Raw genomic sequence first — 14,786 nt, forward strand, 5'->3', positions numbered from 1 at the left:
TATAAGCTTGTATTCATATAATTCAGAATGATCCGGATCAACTTAGCATTTGTGATATCCAAATAGCATTCGATAGGATATCACATGATAGGTACAGCTCTGTAATATGGAAGACAAGACAACAGTGTATCTTTCCATAGAGAAGACGGAGGAATAAAACAGAGTCTGAACATCGACAGCTTTATCAGTGGAGTCGTCTCTGCACATGAAGTGCTTCTGCTGCTTTGTCAACAGCTGCAAAAGCCTTCAAAAACCAGCCGTGATGTGCACCGTTGTGCCATTCAGCTTTTACTACAGTCTGTGTGTGTGTGTGTGTGTGTGTGTGTGCGTGCGTGTGTAGCTATACACCGTGTGTGCTGCTGCGTTTAGTCGGTTAAATAGCTCGTGTTAAATTTATTAGCCTCTTTGGAGCCTGGAGGAAAAACCACAGTGCATTGAGGTTGTTTTTTTGGACAGACTAACAAACACCGCACCCAAAAATGACACTGAAGCAACACAAACCGTTTCTCAGTTCACAAGTGGAGTTTAAGTGCAAAGAACCGTGATTATTGTTAAGGGCTTTGAATCTAGCATGATGCATGTGCACTCAATAAACTGTGTTTGTTAGTGCTGTGAGCCTTTGTGAAGTTAGTGCCACAACAATGCCTATTACTTTTCAATGTGAATATTTTACAAATAAAAGTGACACTGAAACTGTTGGTGAGTGTATCTGCAAAAGTCTGTGTACCATTTAATGCTTGAGTTATTGTTTGGTGTAAGAAGCCTGTCGAATGCTGCTTTTAATAATATTACAGTCTGTACACTGTGTTACTGTTAAACACTGAGGCCGGCGAAAGCATTATTTTGTGTTAAGTTTCCCAGAATCTTCTGATAAAAAAAATAAAAAGAATGAGTGGGAGAGACACCCTGGACTGGCTCACACGTTCAGCTTTAGCAAACTAGAACATTTTCTTTGCATGTAATTACTCCTTTAACACGTCTCTGCATGTGATAAACACTGCTTTACATGTCCGGAACAATCTACACGGTGTGCAGGGAAATTCAAGGATCACAGGGACAAAGATGTGCACACTATGTGCAGCATATTCTTCGTCGATGCACATATTAGTTGTCAGAGCGGTGGAGGCTGTCATTGCTCTTGGGTTGCTGCTCCTTGAGTGATATCAGTCCATGTCCCACTTTAGATAACTGTTTGAAAGTGGCTTTAAAATCTATCAGTGCCTGGAGGATTGTCCACGATAGAAACCTACAGAAATCAAGAGGCCTTTTAAAAACATAATCGTGACTTCACCAAAATCACAATGTATGATATATTCGCTAATTGCAGGGCTTATAAGAAGCTATTCGGAAACACAGAACAAAAGATTTTTTAAATGCATATCTGGTGTCCCCCAGAGGTGGTATGGAAAGCAGACAGAGCGAGATTTTTCTGAGGGCTTTTAAACAGTATAAGATATATAAATTTTGAACTGATACAAGTATATAATATGTATAGCTGCCTCATGTAGAGTGCGTTATCTAAATATTTCAGTAGATGCAACACACTTTCTCTGTGTACCCTGTGGTGCAAAATGGTTAAAAAAAATAATGCAATTCTGCCCGTTAACACTACATGAAACAACCAAACTAGCCCGGTCCAATGACTATTACTACTGCTGATCCTGTCCTGAAGTAACTATTTCTACAACTTGGAGAAACAAACACAATATTCAGCGCTTCTAACTGTCAAAGACCACCTTCACATCAGCTGTGAACGTTTTTAAATCGACCCCCAGCAGCTGAGGTTCTCACTTCGCTGCAGTGATGTAGAAGTGTACTCAGGGTGTGGGTCCGTGGATCTTGACAGTAAGTTGTACTGGCTGGCGGCCGCCACAGTGCAGCAACACCACCTGCAGAAGCCTTTGGGGAGCCCCTTCAGACCTTCACAGTGTCAGTAAAGATATTTGGCATTTTAAAAAGTAGGTCGGTCTGTGAGATAAATTCCCTCAAGGAGAACCTCTTTTTATCTCTCTGCTTCGCACTCGGATGTGTGTCATCATCAATCTTAGTAGTAGTATACTATTTGTCCAAGTAATGTGGAGCGAAAATATTAGCTTTTCCTCCTTCAGTAATACCATAGTTGTCAAATGAGTCCCTCCCCCTTTAAGGTGGTACGGTAATGCCCTGAGCTTATGACAACCCCAATGAACTAGTTCATATGAACAAAACGGGGACAAAGTTGACTTTCTCTGGATGGAAGTATTTTACCAACTACAATGTGAAATGATTGACAAGATGACTTTACATCGTTTTGATTTTAAGTAAAAAGGAAGTATTGTAGACTAGTAATTATCAATAATAATAATAATAATAATAACAGACAGCAGTGTTGTAGTATTTGAGATCTGTCTCAAGATCACGTTTTGAAGGTTTGAGGAGTAACTATATATGGTTTTCATTTTATCTGAAGTGTGTCTCGCAGTGTGGGATTCACACTGCTCTGGTCTCAGTCTTCACTTGGTCTCAACCCCAAAAAAAATCAATGTAGAATAGACCAAGATATCCTAAATATTAGTCTCCATCTAGTATGACTCAAGCTCCACAAATAATGCATCCTACATGTCCCATAATGCAACTCCACTGCATCCTTGAATAGACTTCGCGAGCCTGCAAAATGCCAACACCTTTCAAAAACATGCCGCGGTTTGAAACAACCTTTAAATAAGCAATGAAATACATACCCTACATAAATAATTCAACATCAAATTAAATACATTAGTGTCAGGAGAGAAGAGAACGTCAAAGAGTGAATTTGAGCACCATTTAATTTAAGGTCTTTAGTGCAGTGAAAACTGAATAATAAGGTCGACCTACCACACATTATAAGTCAACAGGCTGGTTATACTGTGGCACAAAAAAGGCTAATACTGGTGTGTTACGGCTGTGTTTGGGGACAAAAGAGCTGGTTTGGCAGTGCCCAATGTTGCCGGTGCCAAAGCAAACAGAACAAGTCTCGCCTGATTTCTGTCCAAACAATGTGAAGCAGGGATACGTCATGATCCATTTATGGAAACTTGTGGGAGTGGAAATGTTTAAATTGAATATCTCCAAACATTCATCTCCTCCAGAGTTTATTCTTGTGGAAAAAGCCTAAAAACAAGTTAAATTGCCTCTTACGTCTGCTTGGAACTGTAGCAGAGCTGCCTTGAACACCTCTTGGAGTTACCACCGTTAAATGAACAGCATCTCTCGCTGTACCTCTAACTGTGCCCTCCCCCCCCCCCCCCTCCATGGTGACTGAAACCATCTGCTCCAGCAGGCACCGTCGTCAAACCGTAGGACCAGCCGCCACCACCCCCGTCATGACTCATACACCCACATCAACCTCTGACATCAGGCGAACCTCTTCCACCGCCAACCCCTCACAAACACAGACAACAAACACACAATGCACACGCAACACCGCGTGCAACAAATTAAACATGGACGCATTCAAGAGGAGATAAACCCATTGGATCTGTTGCTGTTCAGATGTCACCCTTGGCACCGATACTTCACCGTCAACAACATCTAACCTTTTATTTTTTTAAATTGAGGATCCGGTTCATACATTTTTTACGACGGTGACTGCTTCACTTATTAGTCGCTGGGTCAAAGTGATCCACGCCCCATCAAAAGGCAGCTGATGAGGGAGGCAGGAGGTGCAGGCGATAGGAAGAGGAGAGAGGAGGCAACCGCGGTGAGGAAAGCTCAAACCACACTACTATCAACATTCTTATCTCGCTCTTTTCACCTGTTGCCAGGCAAACTCAACACACACACTCCTTATCGCTGCCTTGGAAAATGACTAACATACCTCAGATTTTTATCTTTCAACTCCATACAGAGGAAGAGACAGTGTGATGAAGAGGAGGAGGAGGGGAGGTCAGACTCTTTTCACTTCCACTCTCAGCTCAGACAAAAGAGGCAGCAGCAACGATTATTCACTTACAGAAAAGAGATGAGGCAGGGGCGAGCATAAAGAATAGTTTTTCACACATTAATACATTTATTTTTATATTGAAGCTGATGTTTTAAAGCTTTCATAAAAATGTTTTTCTTTTAAACAGTGTCCCCTGTGAACTGAACTTCCTCCTCAAGGTATAAAAACACCATCAAACATCATTTGGTCTCAAATTCAGCCCGAAAGACTGAAACATTCTGCCAGTGAAGTGAGATAGATCTAGTTCCCCTCTTGTTTCAGGAGATTTCTACAAACAAGTAATCTTCAATCTGTATCTTTTATCTCAATTGGACAGAAAAAAAGCCATTTACTGGTTGAGCCAATATAAGTATAATGTTATCTAATAATCTCAAGATTACTTTTTCTCAACAGATTCATAATTTGGTTCATAGAATGTTGATAGAAAATGTCTATCGCAATTTCTTCAAATTCCTTGTTTTGTCAGTCCAACACCCAAACAAACGTATTCAGTTTTTCTGTCGATTAATTGACAGATTCATTTAATAAATTCGAGCTCTACGATAAAGTCGATAAAAACAGAAAGAAAGCAGAGAAACAGCAGCGGTAACAAAGTTGGATCAGAGAGAGAGAGAAGACGTAATGAGGATCTCAGCAGAGAGGAAGTCAGAGCCAACCCTCCACTTTCCAACTGCGAGTGTGAAAATGGCAATCAACGCACTCGGTGCGAGTCCATGTTTCTGTGTGTGCGTCTGTGTAAATTTAGTCATTAAAATCAATACCAATATTTTTTTTTTAACAGAGATGTTATGAATGATGCATTGTTTTCAACCAATCATTTCGGACTTTTAGGGCAATGTTTCCCAAACTTTCTTTCCGTGGACCAACCTTTTAAAAAAAAAAATGCACGTTTAGCTTTTTTCTGTTGTAATAAAATCCAGTGGTTGGCACACTTTCACGAGCCGCACAAAGAGTCCACTGTGAGATAAAAACACCTTTTTCCAGCATTCTGGTAGCAGCCGATTGGTCCGGTCCGCACTAGTTGACAATTTTCACTGTGAAAATCAAAATGACATCAAAGTGACCGACACACAGAAAACCTGACGTCATGTTGTATTTTTCCAGTATACATGTAGGAGTACTAGTTAGTCTATGCAAGAAAAACAACATTTAGTAAGTGAGAGTATTTATCTCGCTACCACACATCTGTTCCGTAAAAAGGATATTAATACCGTTATGACAAATTTAAAATTTGTGAGAACATTTTGCATTTCCCTTTCTAAACCGTGTCTCCCACCGGCCTGTCAAACCTGAATTATGACGAACTGGAGGCTGCTGCAAGTCTCACACCTCAACTCTGCACAGAGCCCGACACACAGTACGCAGCATTAATCATACAGCCTCACAGTGTCACTTGTCTTTCAGGCACCGCTGCTCCATTGGGGAGCGCTCTGAGCACGACATGTTCAGCTCAGGCCTCATTTGGACCATGCGAAGCAGCAACTCTCCACTGACAGCCAGACTAATGGTGGGTGAGCAGATTTTTTTTTTTTTGAGGCCGAGTGAAGCAAGTTTTGTTACTGTTGAGTAAAATCCTCCCACATAACACAGAAGGAGTTTCTTTCTCAGACTTCTCAAACAACAGTAATACAACCGTATGGACTGTGTGACCTGTGGACAGCTATGAATGGCTATCCTTACATGTTTAATAAAGAGCCTTCTAATGCACTGCTCTAATCATAATAATAATAATGTGTCAGTGTGCATGACTCCTTAACGAAGGCACTCGGCGATCTACCTCTAAAAATCCACTGGTGCAGGACGGGGAAGCAGTTGGGAGTAAATTGGACTCCTCATTTGAATCGCAGCAGTGACGAGAGAGAAATAACAGAACAAGCTCATACGAAAAGATGGATTTCTAAAATGTGAGCTGTGATACCAGTGTTTCCTTATGGAATTACAAGTGAAGAGATTCAGATGAAGCTATTAGAAAAATGTAAAATCACAGCTTTTGACGAGTGGTGAAACGGACCATAGTTGATCCGTGATCCGAACGGATATAATCTTTAATTTCTTAATCATTATGCAAATAACCACTATAGATGACTAAAACAAAGTAATTATATTAGCCGATGTGGCTTATCGGAGATCAGCAATTTGTAACGGCGGCAAAAAAAACCTCTAAAAGTTAGATTTGCTCCATATTTTTTCTGCTGATCCGATCCGTGACAAAAAATGTGATATGAAGGAAACCGTGCGTTTCGTGATCCGTTGCACATTGGACCATGGTCCAGAGCTGCCTTTGCTCTCTTGCCTGGTTCTCAGACTACATTCAACATAATGTGCTCTGTAGACGCAGCGGGTCATGACAGAGACATCTCAACCCTTCCTCCCTGCAACTTCAAAGAAAACATGGTTTGAATAGGTTTCCTCGCCCTTATCTTCTTACATTGTACTCTACTGTAACCTTTTCAGTCTTTCAACAACCTGCTGACGGGGGCGCATATTGTCTCTGCTGGCGACAGAGCGTCACACTTTAGCCCTCTATCATTATTCTGGGTTCCACGTGTCTCTTGTGTGGGAGCACAGCAGGGGACGGACAAACCTTCAATTCAAGAGGCAGCACACAAACGAGAGCGGAGATGACATTTCTCTTGCAAAAACAATAGCTGGTCCACTCTCCTATTTTCACCTTGGGCAACAACAAACATGCATCTCTGAGGAGAATAGCAGGCCTTGAGTCAGAGCTATTCAGCACCCTGCTTCTCTGTGACAACAGGGGAAAGCAAATGGGAGATCTGCATGTTTTTAGGAACCTGTGGGGTTGCAAACAATACATTTCAATCCACAAATTTAGACCATTTGGTTCTGGTAACATACGGCACATTATTTACGTATTGAGAGCGCAGCAACAAAACCATCTGCCTGCACAATTTAAATAGACAATGATGCTCTCTGGGTACTATTTCAATGATTCAAAGAGAAAGGTGACATTTGTGGTGCAAACACGCATCACTCACCATCAAAACGATTCAAACAGGATGCTTTATACTAAAATGCATTAATGGAGTTTCTACAGGTCCTCTAGTAAAAGACGGTGGTTTTAATGGGTAGTAGAGGTGGAATTCTTAAAAAAAAAAGGTGCTAAATTGGATACTAAGACCATATATTGCCTCCACTGAGCCAGCAGCTAAGAGAGCGAGCCCTTCATTCTCTGCTCAGGTAGACTCCTCTATAACGCAAATCAAACAGCTGTTTGCTACTCTACTAATGCATACAGAGAACCTTTAAGCTTGACCATATTTTTTCATCATATATACACAATATCTGGCAATATTACACATTTTATGACCCCATAATACAATTTCTCAGTAAAAACAGTTTCAGCTATAATCTTCAAAGCTAGATTAATTTCAAACAATATCTATGATCCTCATATTTTGAGAATCTTTTTCATATTCGGTTCTGGTGGCGCTGTGAGAGAGCAGAGAGCAGTGCAACAGGAGTGAAGCAGACAGCTTCAAACACCTCTGACAGAGCGAATGCCCAGGAGGCTGGAGCTCTCAGACAGCAGCGACTTTGAAAGCCTCCCGTTGGATAAAGTTGGCAGCACACAGCCTCAACTTCAGCAGAACACCAACACTTCTCCGTGATGTCAGCCGTGGAAACAGCACCAACCACACTGCCATAGGTGCACACCGAATGCCCACTACCGAATGCCCACTACTCATACCGCTGAATCCCTGTGAATGAAGTCAGATGTAGTCCTGAAAGCGCGCGTTAGCGTCGTCTGACTAAATGCTTTTCAAGAGGTTTTCCGGTCAAGAGATATTCCTCTTTAAACCCTCAGCGATTCATGAGCAATGAAACTGCAAAGCTAAGCCAGACATACTCCTTCAATAAAACACCTACGACAGTCTGCACAGGATCCAGCAGCCTGCACGGTTCCAACGGTTTTGTGCATGATGATGCTGCTACACAACCGGGATTTCAAATAACAATCGCAATTCATCCTTTTCAATGAAACTACGCAAACATTACTGAATTTTATATTGAGTCTTAATTCTAGCCTACATCTCTGCTTTTGTCAGTGGCTAAAAAATGTCTGGTGTTCTTGTGAATGTCTGTTTCCTGGTTTGAGTCTTTGTCAGTGTTACTCAAAGGTTGGTGACTTTATCAAGTGTTGTGAGACATCTTAAGTACAAAGTTGTGACAGGTTGTGGAAGCGTTCTCCTCCTGCCATTTGAATCCAATGCATACACTCTGTTCTCTGGTCTGGAGCTATTTTCTAAAGGACTCAAGGATTGCTCAGCAGCTGAAGGAAAGTCATACTGTAACACAGCAGTACATTACATCTGGCTTTCTGTTCTCCGCTGCACGCTTTCTGTGGCAACTAAGCCTGTTGCTTAGCAACCTCTAATCAATACCTGGTCCTCGGCCGGAAACAAAGCAGAACAACGAGGGGAGGAAATAACGGAGGAACATGGAGCTAGCAGCCTTACAGGACAAAAGCCATGTCAGACACCATGCGTGTACGTATCAATCACTGGCAGTCGCCGTGAGCAAGCTCTCGCTATTGTTGGCTGATTGAATACTTGTACGAGGTGGAGGGATGGATTAAAACACAGAGTCTGAAAATGTTTGGATTATAGGGATTAGAAACGGCGTGGCTGGCTGGATTACATATTTCCTAACGAGTGGACATAGACTGGGCTAACCTAGAGTTAGGTATAGGAACAAATGCCTGCACTTGTTTGGTCAAACAACAATGTATAAGTCACTTGTTTTGAGCTTATAAATTGTCTGAACACTTGGTTAACATGTGGCGTCGTAGCATCCTCTCGGCAACCAACAGACCGGAAATTAAAACTATAAACCAGCGTGTGTTACCGGTCAAAAATATGCTCTGAGGTTAACCGCTTAATGGTTTACCGTTAACAACACTAGACACAATACTGGTGCCGTAATAATATATTAGATATGTGCTTTGTACTAAATTTGGTAATTCTGACACCAAGGATGGGACAATATAGCATTTAATTGCAGATCGCAATTTTAAAAAAAAAAAAACACTCAATTAGTTGATCGTGGTGAATTTACATTATCAGGATCTTCACATGAGTGACTTGAAAAAGCGGTGTAGCTTGCTGTCATGGTAGAGAAGTGAAAAATAGAGCCTTGTTTTAAAAATACAGGAATTATTAAGCAAGAAAGAACGGACTCTCATAATGTTGCCATTTTCTTTTTTTCGCTAAAAAAGGATCTTTAGTTATTGTTAAGCATATTCTATATTATAAGCAGAATAATATCCTGTTTTGGATAATTGTGACATGAAATGTTTCATATCGTCTTATGCCTTTTTGACATAAAGCGATTACAGAAAATGTTTATTTTACGAGCAAAAGGTAAATGTTAGGAAGATGATGGCTGATAATATATTTTATTAGATTTTTAATTTATTCTTCTTAAGACCTGCTCCGTCCGAGGTGTCAAGAATCAGTCAACTTTGAGTGGGCGTGAGCAGCAGCAGCTTTCCAGCCTCACATATACCGCTGGAAATATGCTGTTGCTGTGTGTGTGTGTGTGTGTGTGTGTGTGTGTGTGTGTGAGAGAGAGAGAGCGAGACTGCGAAAGTGAGTGGGAGACCGGTGCCATACAGTACACCTTTCTGTGGGCGAGTGGGGGTGGAGTCGAGTGCCGGTCAGGTAAATAGAGACTACACACCACCACATCTCAGAGGACATTATCCTTCTTCTTGTTTCCAGAGTCAAGCCAGACACCTGGAGCACTGACACATTCAAGAAAGAGGTTGTTGTTGTTTTTTAACACCCCCTGATCGCCTTGTTTCCACATTCTCAAACACATGAATATTATATTGATAATCCTCTCTGACATCTGTATTAAAAACCCCGAAGCTTTAGAAGTTCTACTAGTGTTGCTAAAAAAAAGAGAAACATCTGAAAGAGAAAAATCCATTATCACATGTAGGAGGTATTAATGCACAAGTAAGTGTGGGTTGAATCTAAAGTGCACGAGGGCGGTGATAGAATAAACCTTGTGGCTGTAGGATGCACCCTGATAAAGAGAAAGCTTTATTTCAATTTCCATTAAAGTTCTGAGGCACCGTTTGCTGACAAAGACTAGAGATGTAGCTGATGAGAAACCATCTTTTGTCATGGCACCGACATGCAGACATTCGGCTTGTCTTTCATCTGGGCAGTGTTTTACCCTCAGCTGCCAGTTTACTGGATAATGCAGTCTACTACAGCAGTCTTTGCAATAAATCATACCGTAGTGAAAGTAATAATGTTCACTTTTTGTGGAAACTGAACTGGCTGCAGTTCGTGATGCTGTTGAATTGCATTGAGTTAGACTGACAGGGGTTTATATTAACTTGTCCACCACATATATATATCAATGAGGGTTGACATTTAGCACTAAACTATTGAGATGTATAAGAAACATGAAGAGGGAATGAGACCCCAGACTGGAATCAAACCAGTGCAGATGATGATGTGGATGATAGTAGTAAATCTATTGCTCATTACACTAACTTCATTTTCTTTCCTACACACTTATACAAGGTTTAATAGATGTATTTAAAAAAGGATTCCATATTATTATCTGACGGATACATTTGTCCATTGTGAACAGGAACCGATTAGTTTCTGTGGCCTGAAAAACATATACAGAAGGTGCACTCTCAAATATCGTCCTTTCCGTCTTTGTTTTCACTTACACTGCATCCACAGCCTATATAGTTCAGAGTTAGCGTGTCTATTGTACGATTGGACTCCACTTCAGTGAAGATACGTCATTGCTGCATTTACCAAAACAAAAGTGCTCCAGTGTTTCTCTGCTACCACCAAGTGTGTTGCGATATTTCTCTTGCCGTGTCCTCAGCTGCTAACAGAAATAATCTAATCCATGTGCTCCGAGGTTTGCCTGCATCTTGTTTTACCGTCTGCTCAGCTGCTTAATGAGAAAATGATCTTCACGTCTTCCTGTTTGTCTCGGCTGTTACTCACGATTTAAATCAATGAGATCATTCCTGTTAAACTCCCTTTGCTCCTTGTACAAAAACGTGCACCTCGAAAGCTTAACGGTGTTTTCATGTTAGGTGTCTTTACTCTTTTCTATGTAGAAGTAGGATAAAGTTCACTACTGAACGTCTGAATCTATAGCCACCCATCGGCATCATGGTTCGGCACCAGCGTCCCCTTCCAGCCAACCACAGCAGACCAATCATTACTCTTTACAAAGCACTAGGGGAAAGAAAACAGCTCATTATCCTGAGCAATAAAACATCTACTGTCACTGCCATCCACATCAATCATTGAAAGATTACACAAGAGCAACCATGATTGTGTCTCTACTTTCAATTCTAACCCCGGCACAGATCATGTGAACCCTGAACATGATGGATTTGCCTATTTAACCACTATTGTTTTGTACTAATATTGTCTGCCAAATATTTTGTTCATACATTTTTTTTTCCATTCTGAACTACTCTGGGCTCTCTGCCATACAGTCCCACCTCATCAACACCAACCTTTGATTCTGCTGCAGGGTTACGATTGCTGCAGCCCCTCCTTATGCCGTACATTTGTGCGGTTAGCTTTGGTAAAAGCTGAGAATATTTGATCACCAAGAAACGTCCCTGTTGTTTTTAATATGCCGTGTTTTTGCTGCTCTACATGTACAGTCCTGTCGCACTTAAAGGCTTTTTTACACTCCAAACTCCACTAGAGATGTATTCACGCGTTCGGTCATGGCTAGAGCAACTTGACATTCAGTCAGTATTTAAGCATCAAACATCAAATTACTTTGGCGATTATGCTCAAAATATGCTTTTTGTTTTTATGCCAAGATGCACCCTTCGCAGTGCTTGAAAAATACAACGAGAAGCAGTCATTTAATTGTTACGGAGCACTGGCACCCTGGGAGGGGTACAGAATTTCATTTGACATTTTACTAATTTGAACAGCCTGCACCCTGCTATCTATTTACATTCTCACTAAATTAAAGTCATCACTGAATTATGGGATTTTTGTTTGTTTGATTCCATTTCAGGGGTAATTAAAAATTCTTTTTAATTTTCTGTAATTTCCCTTTTGATTGCCTTCAAGGAATAATTTAATTGACTTTATTATGATTTACTTGTAATGGTCTGACGAATGAAAGTAATCAAATAGAAGTATCACATAAAGAGTAACACCCTAATCTACTGTCAGTCATCAGGTCACACGCTCATAGACACCGAACCTTACAGTAGCAGCTATTTTTAAGCTCTGGGTCTGATGCAAATCCCTGCAAATCCCTCTGGCTCATGTATATGCATGACACATAATGCCTGGCAGCAAACATCCTCCATTTATCAGAAGCAACTCAGAGTATTTTCATGAATTTCTCATGAGTGCAATCAATGTCGAACCCATCAACAGCAGCTTTCTTTAAAAGCAAGAGAACCGAAGAAACTAGAAGAACTAAGGACAGATCAATCTGTAATGTGCCACTAACCTGAGTAAAGTCCCCGTCAGTGCTGGTTTTCTCCATTAGTTGTAAACAAAAAAGCTTTTTTTGCTGATTTCAGCTTGATTTATCAACAACTCAATTGGTAAATTAAGACTCCTCTATTTTCTAAGACACAGCTAAGAAAGGTACCCAAACTTTAAACTCTGTTTTGAGTCTAAAATACATTCAAACTTCATATATTTCGTCCCTTTTCTTGAAGATGGCAACATCCTCATTCTGAATCACACAAAAAAAAAAATGCACTTTTCCCTTAAAATCTAATTTCATGTAGAGCCTTATTCTTGCTGAACTTTGGTTAACACTTACTAATCTGCAGGTACCTGAAGTAAAAGTCTTAGATCACATCCGTCTAGGATACCGGATGCCCTGTGGACCGTCACGAGAATCATACAACTGTCAAATCTATTTCCGTTTGAACCCTCCAGCCGCCCCGTCAAACACGTGTTTCCGATGCCATTATCCGGCACAGGACCAACACGGAGACGAGGGCTGAAAGAGCTGAATTGAAGACTGACCTGTGTCGCTCTGGCTGAAGACAGCCATGGTCTGTCCACCCACTGTGTGCATAGTGAAGGGATGCTCTCTCGGGACCTGCAGTGATGCATCTTTCTCCCCCACAGTGCCCAGGCCCGTCAGCTCCTCTTTCAGGGTGAATCGTACCTGCAGAAACACAGCTGAGTCAAGGCCCTGCTGACTAGTCATACTGACAAACAACTCTTTGATTCATCAGATAAGGTCAGCTGTGATATGATGAAACCGTATTGATCGCAGTGAGGAAGTTTGCTCAATGAAGCAGCAAATAGTGACGGGAAATATACAAATATTATGCAGTATGAATGGATGGAAACAATAATAAAACACTTGGCTTTTTGTGCAGTATTATATGAAGAAGTCTCACATCTGTTTTGCCTTGCTTCCTGTCAGGTGGATGGAAAGATAGAAAAAAGAAAAGTGTCCATCACTGATACTCATGAGGACAGGATTTATGCATATCAACATGTATTAAACGTGTCTACGTGAACATCTTCTCAACGTACTTTCCGATGGTAATCTTTCCAACTTCTCCCTTTTCTGTGGCCTTGTCCCACCGCTGAGATAAATACTTGGGAACCTGATGAGAGAGAGATATGGCAATTTAAGAGGTCACCTGTGTAATTAATTGTATTTGCACGCACGCACGCACGCACGCACACACACACAAAGTACTAACATGTCACTCAACAAGAGCTTCGACGATGAATTTCCATCAAATTGGTATTTTCGACATGGGTGACGTTTTAATTAGCATAACGTCTAACTAAACAAACTAACGTTAACGTCACGTTCCGTTGGTTGTTGGTTGAATGAGTACCTGTGCAGGTGAACAAACCTTAACAAGCCACACGCCTTTACTTTGTTTGACTCCAGTTAGATTAACCTCCGCTTTGTCTGCCATTGTTTAACTGTCGTTTAACCGGATAAGGTGAGCAAGAACTACCACGGTGCGTTTCAATGTCTCAATTTAGTCGGGAATGCACTATTAAGTGCTACAAAATAAAACTTCCTGTGACCTCTTTCACAATAAATGACACAGTGACGGAAATACTTCATCGGAAGTATTATGCAGTTGAGTTATGTATTCGTTCATTTACTTCCTCCTTTATTCTAGGGACACCCATTTCTTCTTCTGCTAATTCGCAACCTGCACCGACACAATTGTATTAATGGGAATATATGTAGGCCTGCATGTTTTTTTTTTACTTCATGTAAATGATTAGAAAGTTACCAAAACTCTTTCATGTGAGGCTATATCTCTTTCTCAAGTGTTTATTTAAATTATGACATTTCAAAGGTTGAATTCTACCAATATCTGGTCTAGTCGCCCATGTGGAATAATTTGCAACTGACAAAATCTTGATTAAGTCAAAGACTCAGGTGTGTGTGGTTTTGGGAACTGCAGGCTGCCAATTAAAATTAAATGACATCCGACTAGTGAGAAAATCACATACTGTGTGCCAATATATCAATTGCGATGTAATTTAATCAATCTAGCTTTAAGACCTTCATCATGTCATCTGATATGTGCGAATATGGTGCATATACAGTAGGCTATATAGATTTGTTGGTATTAAATAAAATTCCCACGCAGCAGAAAAAACATCCTGCAAAGTGAGTTGGAGGAAGAGGAGGTTAAAAGGACAGAGCAGTTCATTTTTTTTGCCCCGAGCTCACAATTACTATCATAATAATATCAAACATGTTTAAAAATGAAATGGCCAAAAGGACAAAGCATCATTAAACAGAGCTAACACACTTGTCAAAAGTGATTTAA

General features: G+C 40.8%; 1 protein-coding gene across 1 annotated transcript in view; it reads right to left on the reverse strand.

Annotated features, from left to right (window-relative positions):
• Nucleotides 1-14,786, reverse strand: part of LOC142969328 (general transcription factor IIF subunit 2-like) — a 40,151-nt gene that overhangs the window by 16,630 nt on the left and 8,735 nt on the right. The window contains exons 2-4 of the mRNA XM_076109169.1: nt 13,513-13,586; nt 13,374-13,392; nt 12,991-13,135 (exon numbers count right to left, since the gene is read on the reverse strand). Of these exons, the coding sequence (XP_075965284.1) occupies nt 12,991-13,135; nt 13,374-13,392; nt 13,513-13,586 (238 nt within the window). The remainder of the gene's footprint in view (nt 1-12,990; nt 13,136-13,373; nt 13,393-13,512; nt 13,587-14,786) is intronic.

This window comes from Anarhichas minor, unplaced genomic scaffold (assembly GCF_050575085.1).
Source record: "Anarhichas minor isolate MPS153535 unplaced genomic scaffold, ASM5057508v1 ptg000004l, whole genome shotgun sequence".
Taxonomy (NCBI): domain Eukaryota; kingdom Metazoa; phylum Chordata; class Actinopteri; order Perciformes; family Anarhichadidae; genus Anarhichas; species Anarhichas minor.